Genomic DNA, 21,182 nt, shown 5'->3' with positions numbered 1-21,182 from the left:
GGGCTGGAGGAGATCACTCGGGTAGGGAGGAATGAAGTCTTGGGAGGGGATTTGAAAGTGACAAGAATCTTAAAAATAGAATTCTCGGCCATAGGAAGCAAGTGCAGCTTGGATGTGGGCCTTCGTGTGGGTGACCACACAGGTTGCAACATTCCTGATGAAATAGTTTACGAATGGTAGAAGCAGTCAGCATAGCAAGAAAAGGCATTGGAGAGATCCAACCATGGAGCAATAAAATGTTTTGGAGTACCAAAGTAAGTTGTCAACACCTTCCCAAAAGGAATAAAATTGGCAGGAAAAAATGGGCAATTCCCAGATGTTTTTGTTGACTTTTGACCAAAACAGCAACACAGGTGTCACGGTGATAAAGCCAGCACTTAAATGAGATGCAGAATGCCCTATGTGGTAGAAATACTTGCACTATAGCAAATTTTTGCCCCATATCCTCTCCCAACGCAAAGACCGCCTACTTCCACCTCCATCCCTGCCTCAGCCGATCTGCTGCTGAAACCCCCATCCACGCTTTTCTTGCCTCTCGACTTGACTATTCTGATGCTCTCCTGGCCGGCATTCCATCCTCCACCATTCATAAACTTGAGCTCATCCAAAACTCTGCTGCCTGTATCCTAACTTGCGCCCATCACCCCTTTGCTCGCTGACCTACACTAGCTCTGAGTCCACCAATGCCTTGACTTTAAAATTCTCATCCGAATGTTCAGTTCCCTCCACAGCCTTGCCCCTCCCTAAATCTGTAACCTTCTCCAGCCCTCCAAGAACTCTGCGTTTCTCTAACTCTGGCCTCTTGTGCATCCCCCACTCCCTTTGCCCCAGCGTTGGCGGCTGTGCCTTCAGTTGTCTGGACCCTAAGTTCTAGAATTCCCTCCCTACATTTCTCGCCTTCTTTAAGATACTCCTTAAAACTTACCACTTCGACCAAGCTCCTTTGACTCTTATCAGTTTTTGTCTGATTACGCTCCTGAGTGCACCTTGGGACATTTTACCATATTAAAGATGCTGTATAAATGCAAGTTGATGTATTGGTATCACGCCAATAAATTTAACACATATAAGCTTCAGAGCTCAGTGTGCCTTCAATAAATGTAATCATTTCCTGTGAAGCTCACCATAGCAAAATGATATTCCGTTCATTTTACTATCTCAAAATCTGATTGTAAAATGGGATCTAGGGACCTTTTCAACATGTCTATAGTAGTTATGATATCCGACCCAGATCTTAAATTCAAATTCCACCGGGCCCAAGTTGTGAAACTGAATTTAATAAATCTGGTAATTGGTAGGCTAATAGAGAGAAAAATGCTCATGAAATACACTGATTTTTGTAAAAGGCCAACTGCTTTTATTCGTGTCCTTTCAGAGAAGGGGGAAATCAGTCTGTCTTTCTTGTGACTCCAGTCTGCTCGTCCTCCTAAGTGGTCCAGCAAGAGCAACTAGAGATGGGCATTAAAATGCAGTCCTGCCAGCACCCGCAGACTTATGAGAAAGAATGCTTTGCAATCAGAAATAGCTTCACAAACAAATGATGCAAAGCTTGTACAGAACAAGTTTTAAATGTAATAATAGGTGGTAGAGGACTGGTAGCTGTGCTGCGATGGTATTTCCTGGGCCTCCCTCTGTGCCAAGTGCCGCTCCCAACAAACTCCTTGGAAACGGGCGGGAAGTACAAATGGAAGCCACCGCACTCACATCATGGGTCGGGTCTCCTCCCGCCGTCTGAAAATAGTTCCCCAAGTTTAAAATCAACACTCGGTGACCGTACATTTCTAAAAGAAAAACCCGCGCATACAACCGATAGGGACAAAAGTCTAGGTTGAGCCGCATTTTGATAGCGCGATTAGCCGAGAATTATTTAGATAATACGGGGTTTCAGTTTCGGCAAAAAATGAGGAGACGAGGCACGCGAATGAAACGCACGACCTGATTCGCAGAGCAGCTTCGAGGGAAATCTCCGGCGCCAAACACCTCAGGAGTTTCGGACCGCTGATAAAATTCGACGCCGGTCATTCAGAGGAGGGGGCGGGGGGGGGGGGCGGAAATTTCCCCCTCCACCCCCCAAAAAAAACTGAGAAGGGACGGGGGCGATATGTCTCCCATTTGAAATTTAGGCGCCGGTTGAGAGCAGAGGCGGCGGCGGCACTCGACCAATCAGACCGCGCGTTAGATAGCAGCGGCGGTTGAGGGTGCGACGCGGCCGGGCCGCGGACCAATCGGACGGCGCGTTAGATAGCGGCGACGGTTGTGGGTGCGACGCGGCCGAGCCGTCGACCAATCAGGCGGCGCGTTAGATAGCGGGCGGCGGCGACGCGGCCGCGCCGTCGACCAATCAAACGGCGCGTTAGATTACGGCGGCGGCTGAGTGAGGAGGAGGTGGGGGGGGGGGGGTGACGCGGCCCAGGCGGTGATGCGGCGCGCGCGGTGGCCGGTATATCACTCCGCCGCCGGCGGGACTTCGCTTTTGCGCAGCTGCGGAGCCGGGAGAAGGCGTGAGGCGGCGTGTGAGACTCTCCGGGTCTGTGGAGCGGCCGAGCGAGAGAAAATATAAAGGAATAAATAAAATATTAAATAAATTCGAGGAAAAAAAAAACTATCCCTACAGTTTATATATATATATTTTTTAAAAAAATAAGAAAACCAGAACCATTTATGGCCGTTTCTGCTTGAAAAAAATCCTCGTTGTTTCCCACATGAGATTCGTAAATATGGAGCTTATCACAATTTTAGAGAAAACCGTCTCTCCAGGTAAAAGGGCTGAGAGAAAATCGTCTTTTTCTTTAATCTCTCCGTCTTTTTCGTTTTATTTTAAACGTATTTTTCCCCTCTAGATCGCAATGAGCTGGAAGCAGCGCAGAAGTTTCTGGAACAGGCGGCTGTTGAGAATTTGGTCAGTACACATTCCGTTTTTATTTTTTTTGAATGGAGTAGGATGAGGGGTGGGTGATTTTATTTTAAATTCTTCCTTTATTCTAAGGAGACGGGTTTTGTTTTTATTTTTTAAAAAAAACTGAGGCCTTCATTTTGCAAAAAAAAAAATTTTTTTTTCGGAAAGGGGGGGGGGGGGGAGGTAAATGAAACCTAACTTGCTGACCGGATGTCTTTCCCCGCCGGGTTGTTGATTGACAAGGGGTTGCAGCCAATGAGAGACGGGGGACGATGCGAGGGCCATCGGGCGGCAGCCAATGGGCGGGCGCCGAAGGGGCTGGGTTTCCGCCGTAGTCAAGTTGGGTTGCGGGGAAGGGAAGCTGGATTCGAGGCCTGAGCGCATGTTGCCGGCTCGGCCTGGCCTCACTTTAAAAGCTGCCCCCCCCCTCTCCTCCCCTCTATTGATTGTAATGTCACAGGGTTTTTTAATCCTACATTACAAACTCCTCACACCCCTGCATTCTTAAAAGTATTAGTATATATTTCTCTCAATATCACCCCATGATCTGCCCAATTCAGGGATTGATGTGTATCATGAATAAGGAGTTTCAGCATCCCTTATATATTTTGAGTGGGGGAGGGTTGTGTGTGCAAACTGTTCTATTGCTGCACAGAAGCTTTTCTCAATCGTGAATACCAATTATCAAATTACTACTATGCATGGAGCTCCACATTAAATTGTAGGAATATATCCTAATCTGTTGAATTTATTGCAATATTTAAATCCAAAGATTTAAATCCAAATGCACTGTTTCTTAATTCATGGTAATGGCATGGGTAATGGGTTCATTTTTAAGCTTGTTTAGGAATTTTATTTAATAGGATAAATCCTAGCAGATCCATGCTAAGATTGCTGCAGTCATCTATTTTATTTGTGGTTAATGTTTTAGGTAGCAAATTCTCAATTCATATTTACATTTTGATTTGCGCACTTACTTGAATAATGTGCACAAATTGGGTTATTTTTAAAATAGCTGGGTTGCTTTGTGGTAAAGTAAAATTTGGACTGCTGCAATTTAATGTTAGAAACCATTTAAATTTCATGTCACAGATGTGTCTTCATAATATATTGGGCATTTCAGTGAAATACATTGAAGACTTTCTCTGACTAATGAATTTTTTCACTGGAATTGGCTTATTTGAGATGCTTCAACATACTGTAGATAAAGTATCTGGTTTCTTGCAATAAGTGTAGTATTTGACAGTTTACTAATGCTCGGGTAATTGAGTAAGCTCAGTGTTTAATTCTAGAAATTCTGGAGAAAAATATCAGATTTTAAAAGATTAATATATCAATATTTTAATGTTGCACCCATGTGCTTAGCAACATTTACAAGTACATGATGTTAACAAGTAACGGAAATACGGCATAGACCTTAACCCATCAGTGCTATAAATGAGGCTACTTGCTAGGTGCACATGGGGTGGGGGGAGCAGTTTACTTGCTGGCAGAGCATTTATTGTGTTTGCTGTATCAAAATACAACTAAGATTGAGTTGGTTACATCGGCCATATCAATCTGTCTGCATGCTACAGCTTTTGGGTTGGTCAAGTAAAGCCAGTTTTCGGTCGATAAGAACTGCTTCCCCCCTCCAAATGGACATTGGAAGTCAGGAAGAAGAAAGGTGGTGAGTAAAAGGTTTAAAAAATTGAAGCTAGAAAGTAGGTCATACTTGGTGGAGGGGGGGTTGTAAAATTGAAGTTCTATACAGAATAGGAACCAGGAGAAGGAAGAATTGGGGGGGGGGGGGCGCGTAACAACTGCGTGATCAGAGTTGGAGGTAAGTTTGTTTTGTTGGAGAGGAGAGTGAATTTTGTCATCGGGTGTTGGGGAATGGAACACTCAAATTTTGTCACTTGCTGCCAGTACCGAATGTTCCTGGGTCAGACAGAGCACAGAACCTGCAGATTAAAACTCCCTCTTCTGTCTTGAGCGATTTGCCTGAACGCCACCTTAGAAGAGAACTCCCTATTTCCTGCTTCCCATACCAGCAATCCTTGTGGCCTTAGACTGCTGGTTAATTGTTTGGTTCTGTGGCTCCATGCAGAATAGTCATTCTGTCCACAACTTAATTCACCATAGAGTCCACTCCAGCCAACAGCTAGCAGTCAGAGGTGAAAAGACAGTGTCTTAACAAAATGCCATCTTGTATGCCCAAACTTATTCCAATTATAAATTGAGCGTTCAGATATTTTAGTAATTTATGGTTAATACAGCAATATTGAAGGCTGCTCAACAACCAAGCAGGAATTGATGAATATTTGAAATGATTAGTACTGTGATGGTGTTTGTTTCAGCATCACAGTTGATGAGTTGAAATTTAGTAAACCTGAGTCCTGAGACAAATTTCCCACAACCACCGAGTTAAATTCAGTTTCATCAAATAGAGATCGACCTGAATAATGGAATGATTTGCAGTCTAAGAAAAGAATGGTAAGGAGGAAAAGGTTTTTTAATATACAAAAAAAAGTTGGGTACACTTTAAGGAATAGACTTCCATTGAATTTTACAGCACAGAAACAGGCCACATGAGCCTCCTCCCACCCTACTTTTTTACCAGCACATCCTTCTATTCCTTTCTCCCTTGTGTACTTATAGTCTTGCATATAATAAGCACAAACTCTGGTTTCTGAAACCTCCTTTCAATCTAGTCTAACTATTGTAGTGCCTTTTGTCAATCAGGATTTATTAGATCATTGCTTGGTTCATGCCTACCTCTCAGCAATTGTAAACAATTTTACAACACCAAGTTATAGTCCAGCAATTTTATTTTAAATTCACAAGCTTTCGGAGGCTACCTCCTTCGTCAGGTGAACGATTCACATCGTTCACCTGACGAAGGAGGTAGCCTCCGAAAGCTTGTGAATTTAAAATAAAATTGCTGGACTATAACTTGGTGTTGTAAAATTGTTTACAATTGTCAACCCCAGTCCATCACCGGCATCTCCACATCATGACTACCTCTCAGCAGTTCATCCTTGAGGCTGTGAGGTGATGTTGAATGGGGAGGTGTCCCAATTGTCACTGCATTGTTAAGTAGCAGCATATAGCTCAGTCCTTTTACCAAATGGTCTGCAGACAAGGAACTGCCCAAGTTTGATTCCTGATTTGTGTTGAGTTAAATAATCTCAGTTGAGGTGGTGGTAGAGGCACTGCAATTGTCCTCAGCACCCTGGGCTAGCAAGGGGGAAACAACCAGCGAGAGTTTACCCTCTTGACTGCTATCCAGTGACCCTATTAGAAAATTCATTTTTTTGGGTGACAATAGGATCCTGCTCAGCTGTGTTATCCCCACAATCATTACATGCCAACACTTAGTTTCTTGGTTTGCTTGGGTGTGAGGTACCAGAGGATGGCTATCATCTGTGTAACTGTACACCAGCAAGTGATAGCACCTCCAGAGAAAAGAGGGAAAAAATTGCACTTTTTATAAAGTTGTCATGTGGAGACTGGCACACGTCCCAGGTTTGCCCAACTGTACTCGGGATGAACCGATCCTCTCTATAGCCAGTTCCACAATCAAAAGATATGGCAAGACTATCCTGGTCAACAATGGGTGTACAGTGATTTATGAGTGAACCAAGTCCAAAGAAATTTATCCTGTTGCAGATGAAACACAAGCGTAATCTTCTCTGATACAACTTTGTTCTAGGTTATCTGTACCGTTGCAGACTGATGGTAGGTCTGTGTGGCTCCAAGTGGCCAGAATACTGTAAGTCCATAATAAAACAAACTGTCAGTTGGCCTCTTCCACAGTCAAGAAGTATCTGAGGAGATGCAGTAATTGTCATTTGTTTTTTAGAAACAAGTCCAGCAGAGTGCATTTGGTGAGGAAGGAAAATTAGAAGAGGCTGCTGGGGTGGGGGTTGTTAAAATTGGTCAGGATTCCAATGCAATGGTCATTATCCCGATGGAAGTGCAAGTATGTGGACATCAAATGAGGACAGGATTGGGTTTGGCTATGATGACTGTGGTCAAGTAGCTTGCCAGTGACACTTAAAACGGTCACTTAGAAACGGTACTGCTCCTATAGAAGTGCACTCCAGCAAGAAGTTGATGCTTTCCATAGTGGAGGGAAGAACATTAAAATTGAATATTCCCACCTTCAAAGAGAAGTGGTTGCACAATGCAGGCAACTACTCACTGCTGTTTTTAAACTTTAGTATTTTCCATTATGTGCTGCAAGTTTATTTGTCCCCAATTTTTTTCAGTCCTCTTAAGACTCCAAATTGGTTCTGCAGTCAGACATTTTTCATTTGAACCCAGAAAGTGCCCATTAGCCCAATCCCACACTAATTTCCAATGTTAGGTCACTGGGTAGCAATCAGCAGCAGAGGCTGTGGCTGGTTTCCTCCCCAGCCCAAGGCTGCTGAGGCCAATTGTAGAAGCACTTCAAATGTCGTGCAGCTCCTCCTTTCCCGCTGCAGTCAGCTGACTGAACGCAGACTGGGATTCAAACCTGGGATCTTTTTGGTCTGAATGACTATGCTACACTAGGTGGTACCTTTACCCACTAAACCACCAGGGAAGCAGGCTTTTCTGGAAGCCTATCCTGGCCAAGGCGGCACCTGCGTTGCCTGTAGACTTGTGTGAATGCTACTCTTGAAGCAGCTACTAAAAGCTCTACAATTACTGCATTCAAACCCTGCCCCGTACCTCCAAGAAAAAGCATGTGATCAATAATTTACTGCATGAGAATACATGGCTGCTAACCTTTATCCAACTGTTCGATGCATTGGGCTAATCCACCAGTATGCCACTCCATTATGCTGTATAGAATCATAGAAGTTTGCAACATGGAAACAGGCCCTTCGGCCCAACATGTCCATGTCGCCCAGTTTATACCACTAAGCTAGTCCCAATTGCCTGCACTTGGCCCATATCCCTCTATACCCATCTTACCCATGTAACTGTCCAAATGCTTTTTAAAAGACAAAATTGTACCCGCCTCTACTACTGCCTCTGGCAGCTCGTTCCAGACACTCACCACCCTTTGAGTGAAAAAATTGCCCCTCTGGACCCTTTTGTATCTCTCCCCTCTCACCTTAAATCTATGCCCCCTCGTTATCGACTCCCCTACCTTTGGGAAAAGATTTTGACTATCCACCTTATCTATGCCCCTCATTATTTTATAGACTTCTATAAGATCACCCCTAAACCTCCTCCTCTCCAGGGAAAAAAGTCTCAGTCTATCCAACCTCTCCCTATAAGTCAAACCATCAAATCCCGGTAGCATCCTAGTATGGGCACTATATTTTCTGATTTTGGACAAATAACTGAACAAGCAATTTTTCAGGTGGGTATTTTCAACTGACTACATAGGAGATTTTCCCAATAAGTGTTTGATTCTGAGTTGTGGCATTTAGGTTAAGAAAGTGGATACTACTGCTTCCTTTAAACAAGATCTGTATTCTGACCAGGGACACTTGACTGACCTAATAGCTTGCTTGTACCATAAATATGCTATTGGTTTTATAGGATGTCACAAAGCAAAAATGCTTCAGTTATGGATAAGGCTCTCCCTTCTGTCCACAAAAATGGTCAGACTGAACGGTAGGTACAGGTATAACTCAAATCCCAAAGTAAGAAACTGGTGCATAGATAAAATTGGCTGATAGTATAAGTCTATCTGCTGTAACTCAGGCTTTCTTCAAATGTAAATTGGTCTGCCTCTTTGGAAACTTCAGTTCCTCAATTTCACCTGGATTTCTCCAATACTCAACATTTTTATTCCCTCACTGCACATTTCTATTTCTGCAAAAGCTCTAAATGGAACCCTTGGTGTCAAAGTTGTCATAAACAGCACTGCAATACACACAGGGTGAATTATCTTAATTTTAGATTTTAACCTGAATAATTTTAGACCTATTTTCAAGTGACTTTCAAACTTAACTACAGTTGCTTGCGAGTTACAAGTTTGTTCGTAGCTAATAAACAAATTTTATTCCACTTCCTTTTTAAAAAAAAGTTTTGAGTACTTTCTCAGAAGCATTTAATCAATTTAGAGATGGTTTTGCAGCTGTCAAATATGGAGCTGGGCATTCAACAGCTATGAAATATTATGTATATCATCTTATAGTATTATGTTACACTCAACACTATTCAGTTGAAGACTGATATCTTAATCCAGTGAACATATTGATATTAGCAGTTTTACGGAAACATTCCTATAAATTCACATTACTTAACGCTCGTACCCTATACCTGGTTCTTTACTTTATAGGCCAATTGATGTTGCCTGAAATTTGGAATTCTGTAGAACAAGAATTTTGGGGGGAAGTAAACAAATTGCTGTGAAATCTTGTTTAGCTGGATTTTTTGCAACATTTCTTGCAGCCATATAGTACAGGTGTTTATTTTCTGCTGTCTGGTACAATGTTGAGGGTGGTGAGGCAATCAAATTAACTTAAAATGCACCATGTACCATTTTAAGCATAAATGGCAAGAACAAATTTAATCAAAAGCAAAATACTGCAGATGTATATAAATAAAAACAGAAAATACTGGAAATACTCAGCCAGTCAGGCAGCATCTATGGCGAACGAAATAGAGTTAACGTTTCAGGTCGACGACCCTTCGTCAGAACTGGAAGAAGTTGAAGATTAAACAGTTTTTAAGCAAATACAGAGCCAGGGCAAGTGGGGGGTAGGGAGGGGAGGAAAGAACAAAAGGGAAGGTCTCTGATAGTGTGGAGGCAGGAGTGATTAAATGACAAAAGGGATGATGATTCAAGGCAAGGAGGGTGATGGGACAAGTAAAGAAACAAAAGATGGGTCTAGAGGAGCATTAAATGGCAACACCAGAACCATTATCAGCACTTACTGTCCGTAAAAATGGGAACAGTGGTTATGATCTGTACATCTTTAAAATGGCTTTATCTATAGCCGTTCTCTGGTACTTGGAGCTCGCAGTTAAAAATTTCTCCCTTTGGTCACCCCTCACCATATACCATTCCCCAACCAAGAAGATAGTGGTGAGTTGACCTCATGATCATCTAATCTCTAACCAGTAGCTAGTAGGTCTTTTGTTTCCCTCCTCCTTGGACAGCTTATTAAGATCTGAATGTGTGGGGAGTTGGATGTGAATCCTCTGTGCAGTGCCACTTAGCTATCGTAGGTTTTCCTTAATTATTGGTTGTGTTGAAGGCTCTCTCTTGATTCAAACCAGGTGCCATTGATATTGCCAATACGTGACTTCAGTTTGCCTCTGATTTCTGATTCTCCTAATCTAACATGTTATAAAGGGAGCACATTTACTAGTATCTTTGCTTCTTGTTATTGAGTATGTGTGCTTTCGAACTGGGGATGCAGTCTCTGTAAAACTCCCTAACTGTGATGTGAATGTGTAGTATTGCAGCCCTATCTCTCCATTCATCGTGTCTTTGGGGCAGAATTTTATGACTGAGAGTTGTACAAAAAATATTTACTGCTTCTTTGAAGCTATAAAAATAATTTTATAAAGCATGGAGAGACACCTAAGTGGGTAACTGTCTATTTTTTTCAAATGATAAGTTCTGTAGAGTATAACTTTTTAAGATTTGTGCAGAGAAAAAATTAGATTTCTTACAAATTTAAAACCCAGCGGTATATTGGTAGTATGTGGCAACCATGCCAAAAGTACAAATCAAAACTGTCTGACCTCATGAAGTGAGTAGCTTAATAGTGGTTATTGGGACTTAATATAGTTGTTTGATGTTAGATTAATCTGGATGTGCCCCTCACTTTTTCAGTATAATGCTTTTATTCCACCGAGGTGTGTTGCATCTGCAGCCCCTTTCTGATGGGAGGGATTGGAAGTGCAGGCTGTATATATCTCTACAGTGTGGGATCATGTGATTTTGTTTGTTCAAATTTTCATGTAAATATACCAAATAGAAAAACATACCAAGAAAAACTTTAATAGGAACAATTTTTTTTTAAATGTTGATACATTTTTTATTTGAGTTTGTGGTAATGTTTCACAGAGGTCACTATGCAGCCATTGCAGTACTGAATGGTACTTGCAGCTTTCCAAGAAAGGGATATTTCATTACAACTATTGCTTGGTCTGTCTCACCTGATCAGCTCTTACTAGGAGGCCTGGTAACTATGGATAGTCAGTAACTCCATTTTTGAAGGAAGCTTCTGTGCTGTTATAGCTATACACGTCTTGGGATGCTCCTATAGAGAATACCTAGTTCAGGCTTAGAAGGCGTTAGAGATCTGCCTTTTTAGTGAGTCTTCAGTTGGTGATGATATATCGTGCAATGTGATGGAATATATAGGGGGTAAATTTCAGCGGTGCTTGATCGAAGAGCCATGGAAATACTGGGAAAACTGTAAATGTTGATGCTATTTTCGGGAATTTCTGCAGCTCTTCCGCCGAAATTCGGGCAGATGAGTAAAAGAACTCAAGAAATTCAACCCCATTCACTAGCTGAGGAGACGACGGGTGGCGTGCTCATAGTCCTCTACCTAGCCTGTTTTAAATTATCTTTTTCTTGGGTGCGGATGATGCTGGCATTTATTGCTCGTCCCTAGTTTTACTGAGGGTAGTAAATCAAATCACATGGACTAGACCGGGTGTAGGTGGCACGTTCCCTTTCTTGAAGGGCATTAGTGAATCAGTTGGGTTTTATGATTTCTGTGTGCCATGATGGGATTTGAATTCTATAACCACTGAGCTACCAATACCCTGTTTTTGAAGTGTGCATGAATGTCCTAGTGAATGAAGCGTCCAAGACCCATAACTTATTCTGTAGGTAATGTTAAACAATCATCTGGTTTGTAGTGTTAATCTACCGACTGCAGGATATTTTGGTTTAGCACCTAACTGAAGAATGAGCAGTTAATACCATTCCACCATTATAGATGACTTTGCTCAAAACACATTGCTTAAAGCATCTGCCCGTGGGTGTCTGCACAGTGTTGTAAGAGAATATTAGTTTCCTGGTGATAAAAAAAAGTGTTGCTGTGGCAGATTTTCTTTAATTGCAATGCAATCTGAAGAACAATATGTGAATGACCAGGTTGCACGTGGGTGTGGATATCATATCAACTGGTTTTATTTTCTCAATTGTGCTAGATATATTCATGCATATGCGAATATATTTGTAACAAATTTTGAAAGAAGGAATTCAGGGAAGTGCAGAACTCTTATGTAAACTGAAAATGCTGGGAGGAGGTCAACAGTGTAGCAGATCTGATCAGTGTGTCATTGGGTAAACACCTAGTGTGGAACTGAACCATACAAACCAGAATGTTCACTGGTCTGAATTGGGCAATTTAAGCTGGATAGTATTTGAGCTGCGACCATTGGCCCCATTGTCCTTTCAAAAATTGAAACCAGCAGTTGTTCCCAGTCCTGATAGCTGTTCACTGACTCCTGCTGGTAAGTACGCCTATTGGTGACAGTTGAGGACAGATCATACTTTGCTGCGATGACTCCTTTGGTCTACCAGCGCATGCTGTCCAGCCTTGTGCTTGCAGTGAAGAAGAACTGGAGGCTTGTTGGAACGGTGGAATTGTACACTCACTTGTGTCATGTCTTCTAGTTGAGTGACCATCTTTTAAGCAGATATGGTTGCTATGTTGTGGTTGAGTGGTTTAGACCATAACATTATCAGTACTTGCCTGGATTCAGTTGATATGTCTCCAGAATTACCTGCTGAAGACTGCTGTAAAAACTTGCATTGACTTGGAAGCCCTGAATTAATATTGCAGTGGTCAGAGAGGGGGAAGAGGGTGTCCTTCAAGAAGAATTGATTATGCAAAGGGCATGTATTTAAAATTTTGATCTGTGCTGTTTTTTGACTGTACAGTTGAATAAATTTCTGGCGTTATGCAGTCATGAGATTCTCACAATCTGAATTGAAATGATAAAATACTTTGTAATGTGCTTGATTCAACACATTTCAATATTTACACCCTTTTCCTAAGAGCTTAAAACTTGATGTCTATCACAAAGCCGTAATATAGTAGACTGCAAAGCGTGACACCCAGTGGCAGAAGATAGCTTGGTTTAATCGAATTCTGAAAAGAGTTTCAAAATTTTCAGTTCAAGGTTTAACTGTGTGCTCCTAAATTTAATCTGAAGTAACCATGTTTTTCTATTTTTGCTACTAGCTCCCCTTTGGAAAATAAGAATTTTTAACAGGAAACGGTCATTAGTCCCACCAAGGTTCGGCATCTGAGATAAATGCCACCTTTACCACCTCTTAACCAAATCTGTCAATTGCTTTACTTCTCCAGAAACGCATCCAATTGTCTCGAGTCTATTTATACTGTCTAATGTCCTTCCTTGATAATTTGTGCAATAACTCTATTAACTTCCCATTTTTAACTTGTCCCCTTGCCACTACCTGCCATCTCACTTCCACTTTGTGAAGAGTTCCAAATGACTGGTGATGCTGAAATACAACTCTGAATCTAACAAGTTCCTTTTATATTTGGATAGTAGCTGCTGTACTTCACTGTCATTAATGTAATGTTCACTCAGTTGCCAATGCTCTCGCCTTTGAAGTCAGTAGGTTGTGGATTCAAGCTGCACTCCAGAATGCGAGCGCTTAATTTAGGCTGACTCTCCATTGCAGTATTGGACGTGTTTTTTAGTGCCTTGTGAACTCCAAGAAAAATGAAAATAATCTGTCTATTTTTTCCCTTTAACTTATCCCATTCATGCTTCTAGTGTGTATCCTCTGCATTTGAGATGTCAGTTGCACAGCCTTCTAACAACGCCCACCTATAGCTAGGTGCTAGAGACCATCCAGGCATGATTTCCTCTCCTCTTCCTACCTTCTCTCCCCTCTTCTCCCCCCCCCCCCCCCCCACCAAAATCAAAAGAAAAGTGACAATAGCCTCTGCTTAGTTCTTGGTCTGAATTCTGTTAAGTGGACACTTGAATCTGGATCTGTTCCTGCTTTCTGGCACTGAGCATGAGTGCTCTAATATTCATTGTGAACCGATTGCCCTGATTACCTAGTTCTAAAGGCACCTTGGTGGTGTCATGGGTAGCTGCTAGTTGGCTTTTACTGTATGCAAACATCTTGGAACGGCTATTTTTATTAAGTTTCAGTTCTTTTTAACCAATCTTTCTGTTGTCAGTTACATAGTACAGAATGTCTTCTAGCCAAAAACATCCAGGACTTTGGCTCAAATGAGTTTTGAACTTTAAACCAGAAATACACTATTACTAGAAATGAGAATTGTAACTGCAGTGGTGAAGTAACTTTTTCCCCCCTTTCTTCTCACTCAATCTAGCCTACCTTCTTGGTGGAACTCTCAAAAGTACTAGCAAACCCAGGAAACAGTCAAGTTGCCCGAATTGCAGCTGGTCTACAAATCAAGAACTCATTGACATCCAAGGACCTTGATGTCAAGACACAATATCAGCAGAGGTGGCTGGCAATTGACAGCAATGCTCGTCGAGAAATCAAAACCTTTGTAAGTTATGGAGGCTATGATAACTATTTTGATTTTATTATGGAAGAAATTTGTTGAATATTTTTTGGGGATGGGGAGGTGGTGGTGAGGAGAAGGGAGGTTGGGTGTTATTCCAAATATAATTTTAGACTTATCAAAATAAAATTCTAACTGGTGGGGATAACTGATGCAATTCTTCACTATTCCACACACTGAGCGACGCAGTAGATTGTGTTTTCTTGCATCCCGGATATGAATCCAGTGCCGATTGATTTATTCAGAAACTTTTTTTTAAATTCTCTGTTAAAATATGTTTGGGCGGTCGCCAGGTTTTGGTAGACCAGTCTGCAATGCACTGATCTGGCAATTCAAAAAAAAAATCATTTGCACTGTCTATAAATAAATAAATTAGGGGTTTAACTCATCAATCTGAAGTTCATTTGCAAAAGATTAATAATTGCACATCAAAAATTGCTTGCAACCTTAGTTTTACAACCAATACAGGTTTTTAAAAAAATTTTTAAATTACCTCAAGTGACATGATTAAATGACTAGTTTTGACTAGCTGTTTGGGATAATTGCATGTTGTATATTTTGCATGGATTAATGTTCATGCAAGAAGTGTTGCTTATAATGTGGATTTGGTGGCACATCAGGTTTTTTTGAGAAAAGCTGTGTTTTCCAAGGAACATATTAATGCAGGTATAATTAATCTGGGCACAAAATTGTGGTGCAGCATGTGTATTCAAGTTTGCAATTGTTTTGTGATTTAATTATACCAAACTCCTTTTTTGGTCATTTAGCTTTCAAGTCCCAAGTTTTGGAAGAATTTTTTTTAAATAGTTCAAGAGCATTTGGATATGTTCATGTAATACATTATGGCCTTTGGAGTTGGCAGTGTTAACATACTGATAGTGTAAGATAAATAAATCCGTCCAGTGGCCTGTCCATATAAGCACTTTTCAAATATGATTGCATGAGTGGAACCTCCATTATACAAATCTGTCCTTTTGTACTTCAGAGCGCTTCTCTTTATTGCCATCTTAAGCTTTGTGTTTTATTTTACCAGCAGCCCTTAAGAAAATTTTAATTTTACATATGCACAGGCTCATTGGTATTAATGAAACTAATTCCAATAAAATGCATGGATACCAAACAACTGGGCTAGACTTTTATTTGCTTGCAGCTTAATGTCCAAAGTTTCCTTTTGTTTTTCTTTGGACTTTTTTTTTAAAAATGATCCAAATGAGGGCTTCACTTCTTCTGGAGAGGTCTGCACCTGAAATGTAAATCTGTTCTCGCCACAGATGCTTACTTGCTGTGTTTCCAATTTTTTTTTGCTTCTATTTGATATACTGCAGCTGTAGTATTTTGCTTTTTACTTGAGTTCAAGTACCACATTAGGAACCAAAGCAAATAGTCTCCACTATTTTGGGTGTGTTTATGGTTTGTGTTGTAGGACACTGAATTGCTTAAAACTATGAATGCGAGTAGAATAGCAATTCAAAATGCATTTCTTAATATATGCAGTGGCTGTATTCTGTATTTTCAAGATGGTTTTGTGCAGTTCCCAAGTGAAAGATCTGATCTACGTAGTATGTGTTTAGGGTGGTTTTGAGGGCCCTTGGGAGACAGTCATCCCAGCAGTAAAATACATGTATTTAAAGTACCAACTATTTTGTTAGTGATAAAAGTACTGTATTTCAAAGCTTAGTCTGGCTTTGCTTTATTTACTGGTCTGTGTATTTTTCTATCTTCCTTTTCCGCTATTTTTCCCATTTTCTTTAAATGTCTCTAGTGACCACCTAATTCCAAGCTTTAAAAACTAATGGTTTCCACTAGCCTCTCTTTCTAAACTAATTAAAACTTAAGTGTGGGGGTTATGCAACTGCAGTCTTAACCTCTGTCTTTTAACTTATGACATTTCAACGGTAGAATTTAATTAAAATATAGAACCTGCTGAATTGTTGCAAATACTAGTTACTCATCTTTGAAGAGCTTAAACTTTGTTTAAAACTTTTTTTACTGATCCCACAGGTCTTGCAAACTCTGGGAACAGAGACCTACAGGCCCAGCTCTGCATCTCAGTGTGTTGCAGGAATTGCATGTGCAGAGATCCCTGTTGTTCAATGGCCTGAGCTCATTCCTCATCTGGTTGCAAACGTAACAAACCCTAATAGCACCGAACATATGAAAGAGGCTACTTTGGAAGCTATTGGTTATATATGCCAGGATATAGTGAGTATTCTATTTTGAACAATGCTTCAAAAAATATGGTACTGCTGCAGTTAAGTTTCCTTTTATCATGTACCACTTCACATAGTCATTTATGTTGCAGTAGCCACTGGGTATTAATTGATATTTTCATTTTGTATGGAGCATGTCACTGGAAATTTTTCTGAAGTGAGTTGTGTATGTATTGATCTGAAAAAATAACATGCCCAATGGAGCATATCTGAGTTTTAATCTACTTTGGCATTGATGTGTATATGAGATCTCACTGAAGAAATGATGCTGGCCACTTATACTTCATTAATTATATTTATAGTCACTTCCAATGGAAGTGGGTTTATAATATAAACTAGTTTCTGTTATGCTAAGTCAGGGTGAATTCAGCAACAGCACACTGCATGAAGTTAGTGCAAGGTTGATAGAAATAGAATCATAGAAAATTTATGTCTCAGAAGGAGGCCATTTGGCCCATCGTGTTTGTGCCGACTGAGAAATGAGCCACCCAGCCTAATCCCACTTTCCTGCATTAGATTGTAGCCCTGCAGGCCACAGCTCTTCAAGTGCACATCCAGGTATTTTTTTAATGAGTTGAGGGTTTCTGCCTCTTATCACCCTCTTAAGCAGTGAGTTCCAGACCCCCACCACCCTCTGGGTGAAAAATATTTTCCTTATTTCTGCTCTAATCCTTCTACCAATCACTTTAAATCTCTGCCCCCTGGTTATTGACCCCTCCACTAAGGGAAATAGGTCCTTCCTATCCACTCTAGGCCCCTCATAATTTTGTACACCTCAATCAAATCACCTGTCAGCCTCCTCTGTTTCAAGGAAAACAACCCCAGCCTCTCCAATCAGTCATCATAGCTAAAATTCTTCATTCCTGGCAACATCCTCGTAAGTCTCCTCTGCACCCTCTCTAGTGCAATTACAACCTGTAATGTGGTGACCAGAAGTGTGCGCAGTACTCAAGTTGTGGCCTAACTCGTGTTTTATACAGTTCCAGCATAACATCCCTGCTTTTACATTCTATACCTCGGCTAATAAAGGAAAGCATTCCATATGCCTTCTTAACCACCTTATCTACCTGTCCTGCTACCTTCAGGGATCTGTGGACATGCACTCCAAGATCCCTCACTTCCTCTACACTTCTCAGTATCCTCCCATTTGTTGTGTATTCCCTTGCCTTGTTTCCTTTCCCCAAATGCATTACCTCACACTTCTCTGGATTGAACTCCATTTGCCACTTTTCTGCCCATCTGACCAGTCCATTAATACCTTCCTGCAGTCTGCAGCTTTCCTCCTCACTATCAACCACACGGCCTATCTTTTTGTCATCCGCAAATTTCTTAATCATGCCCCCTATGTTCAAGTCCAAATCGTTAATGTGTACCACAAACAAAAGACCTAGTACCGAGCCCTGCGGCACCCCACTGGATCAGCCTTCCAGTCACAAAAACACCCATCGACCATTACCCTTTGCTTCCTGCCACTGAGCCAATTTTGGATCCAATTTGCCACATTCCCTTAGATCCCATGGGCCTTTACTTTTTTGACCAATCTGCCATGTGGGACCTTGTCAAAAGCCTTGCTAAAATCCATGTAGACTACTTTAGTTGTGCTACCCTCATCGATCCTCCTTGAAAAATTCAATCAAGTTCGTCAGACATGACCTCCCCTTAACAAATCTGTGCTGACTGTCCTTGATTAGTCCGTGCCTTTCTAAGTGACAGTTTATCCTGTCCCTCAATTGATTCCAATAATTTGCCCACCACTGAGGTTAGGCTGACTGGCCTGTAATTACTCGGTCTACCCTTTGCTCCCTTTTTAAACAACGGTACAACGTTAGCAGTCCTCCAATCCTCCGGCATTACGCCTGTATCCAGTGAAGTTTGGAAAATGATTGTTAACGCCTCCACTATTTCCTCCCTGGCTTCTTTTAATAGCCTGGGATACATTTCATCCGGCCCTGGTGATTTATCCACTTTCAAAGATGCTAAGATTGCATTTGAATTTGTCCCTCTGGCTGGGACATTCCCCCCCCACCCCCAACCCTGCTGTTGTGGGAAGGTTCATAAAAGCCAACAATTGACTAGTATGGCTTCGTGCAATGGTGGATGCAGCCTACATGCGGTTGACAGATGCTCTTAATATTTATCGCCACCAGTTCTAGTCAAGCTGAGGTGCTTCCAAAGGCACTTGTGTCAACAGGATTGACTGTGGTGCACTTGCCATCAGAGTCAACCCTGTAAAATAAATGGGGTCTTGGATTTAAGTTGGATACCAAACATTGAACAAGATTTTCAACCTATTTTTAAATGTTGAGGGGTCTTATTGCCAACATTAGAGTTTTGTGTTAAGTTGTATAAAAATGGTCATATCTGCAATGATGAGAAATCATGCACCACACTGATTAGCTGATGTATATGATTACAGCTGAGACAGAGATTGGCTGATTTTTCACAAGTTACATAGTATCTTGTATGCTTGGTAGTGGTAAGTTCATATTGTTGACCGGAGGTTACGGTTACTGGCTTGGTACAAAGAGGAGAAGAGTCAATTCTCTCAACTCTCAATTCACTTTATTCACGCCGTTAGATCATATACATATAGCTTATACGTCTGGTTTAGATATAGGCATGCAGTTTACACCAGGTTATACAGTCTTATACCCAAACTAAGATCTAAACGCACACCCACTAGGTTTCTCTGACACTCCGAGTAGTCACAGAATATAAAGGATAATACCCGAAAAGGAGAGCTGACGCTGGCCAGGCGTTCAGTTCTCTCTCTCTCTCTCTCTCTCTCTCTCTCTCTCTCTCTCTCTCTTTCGATGTCGCCTCTACGTCCCTGACGTAGGGTCTTCCACTTCTGCGATGGTTGGTCTCCGGAGTCTTCGCTCTGGCTCCACGCCCCAGATCCTTCGTTCTTATTCGGAATCTTATCTCTTCAAGCTGTGCTGTCTCTCTCCCTTTGGTTTAGGCCTGCTCGCTTTTGCCTGGGTCTTCTCCTCATTGGCTCTGTCCCAAGGACTTAGGTAGCATTACCTCATTACTCCTTTTCTAAATAAGGACTTGTCTTATCACACTTCCTTTGTCTTTCACAAAACTTGGTTAATTCAAACCGGTTCCAGCCAGCTAGGTCAGTGACTGAACTCAGGTTACTTTAGTTCAAAAGTCATTCCTGCCTGTGTGTATCAGCAGCTGATGTCTCAGGTTACTGCAGCCCCTAGCCAACAATATTTATAAGGGGTATCAGCCTTGCATTAACTGCGTGTGCATTTATCTGTTAGGAAAGGGAGGAGCTCCAGCCTTTTGACTTGATAATTCTGCTCCGAAGGAAGCTTAGCATTTTGGGTGCCCATTTGTACCTTGAGCTGATCTACGGTGATAATTTTTCTCCGGATAAGTTTTTGGACCACTCGGAACTTCTAACTTCCCTGCAAATGAATGTTGCCCCCTAAATATATACATAGGCCCTCCCCGTGATAGAGAGCAGCTCATGGTGCAACCTGAAATGGCAGCCATCCATGGAAGAGGAAATAAGTCATCGTGGAGTCACTATTAATTTCAGCTGAGTTTTTATGAATTATCAGAGGCTCTGAGAAAAGTATCTAATGCTTTGCAGTGGTATCCTTGCATATGTCTGCAATTTTGGATTGAAAATTGAAGTTAGTCACTGCAATGTGTTCCATAGCTTTCAAGTTATTGCTTTTTAAAATGCCACTAACGTGCATTAATGCAGACTTGAAGGTGAGATCTTGCTCTGTAATAAAAAATCTTGTGCCATTTTAAACTGGCCAGCATACTTTGTGAAATTAGTTAAAATGCAGAAATATACTAGGATAATTAAGGTCAGTAATCCTAGTCTGAGTCTGCCCGTGGAACTTGGCAGTTAGCGCATTACATAATCTTTAAAAATACTTCTAACATGGGCCTGAAGATGAAGAGCAAAACTTAAAAGCTGAGCAACCTTTTATTTTTTCAGGACCCTGAGCAACTGCAGGACAAATCAAATGAAATCCTGACTGCAATTATTCAAGGAATGCGGAAGGAGGAGCCCAGCAACAATGTGAAGTTAGCTGCAACAAATGCACTGCTCAACTCCTTGGAATTCACCAAAGCTAACTTTGACAAAGAGGTAAGAGGCCATCTTTGATGCTGTGTGGTGATACAAGCTTTTCCGCTGCGTGCCGCACTCGCACGACGATGCAGGATTGATGCACTTCCATCTGGATACGAACTGATGAAAGGCATCAAACCAAGGCAATTAATTGAAATCCCAGGATTCGGTATCTGGGAATATAGCTGCATCAGTTTTTTTTTTAAGTACTCCGAAACTTGGTATTTTAGATATCTGGTCTCAAGTCTGTGATGAGAAACCATGCACCACGCTGCATTCCACCTGATGAAACACAATGAAATAAAGCTGAGACTTGCTGACCATGCTTTTAGTAAGGTTTTCTACTGACTAAAATGTATTGTGATTGTTTTATTCCTTAAAACCGCAACCCTTGTAAAAGTTGAATGAGCTGCTGAGTGGGGGACCAGATACTTCCCAAAACGAGGGAAAGAAGGTATGTGAAAGAGTCTTGTCAGACTGCCCTGTATACCTAGCAG

The 21,182-nt window shown here is 41.4% G+C and overlaps 1 protein-coding gene across 1 annotated transcript in view; it reads left to right on the top strand.

Annotated features, from left to right (window-relative positions):
• The first annotated feature begins 2,470 nt into the window (after positions 1-2,470).
• kpnb1 (karyopherin (importin) beta 1) overlaps positions 2,471-21,182 on the top strand; it is a 41,468-nt gene continuing 22,756 nt past the window's right edge. The window contains exons 1-5 of the mRNA XM_067968760.1: positions 2,471-2,757; positions 2,841-2,899; positions 14,176-14,358; positions 16,375-16,575; positions 20,551-20,703. Of these exons, the coding sequence (XP_067824861.1) occupies positions 2,703-2,757; positions 2,841-2,899; positions 14,176-14,358; positions 16,375-16,575; positions 20,551-20,703 (651 nt within the window). The 5' untranslated portion in view covers positions 2,471-2,702. The remainder of the gene's footprint in view (positions 2,758-2,840; positions 2,900-14,175; positions 14,359-16,374; positions 16,576-20,550; positions 20,704-21,182) is intronic.

This window comes from Heptranchias perlo, chromosome 30 (assembly GCF_035084215.1).
Source record: "Heptranchias perlo isolate sHepPer1 chromosome 30, sHepPer1.hap1, whole genome shotgun sequence".
Classification (NCBI taxonomy): Eukaryota; Metazoa; Chordata; class Chondrichthyes; order Hexanchiformes; family Hexanchidae; genus Heptranchias; species Heptranchias perlo.
The sequence above is the reverse complement of the archived record's forward strand: the minus strand, read 5'-3'. Positions and strand labels throughout refer to the sequence as shown.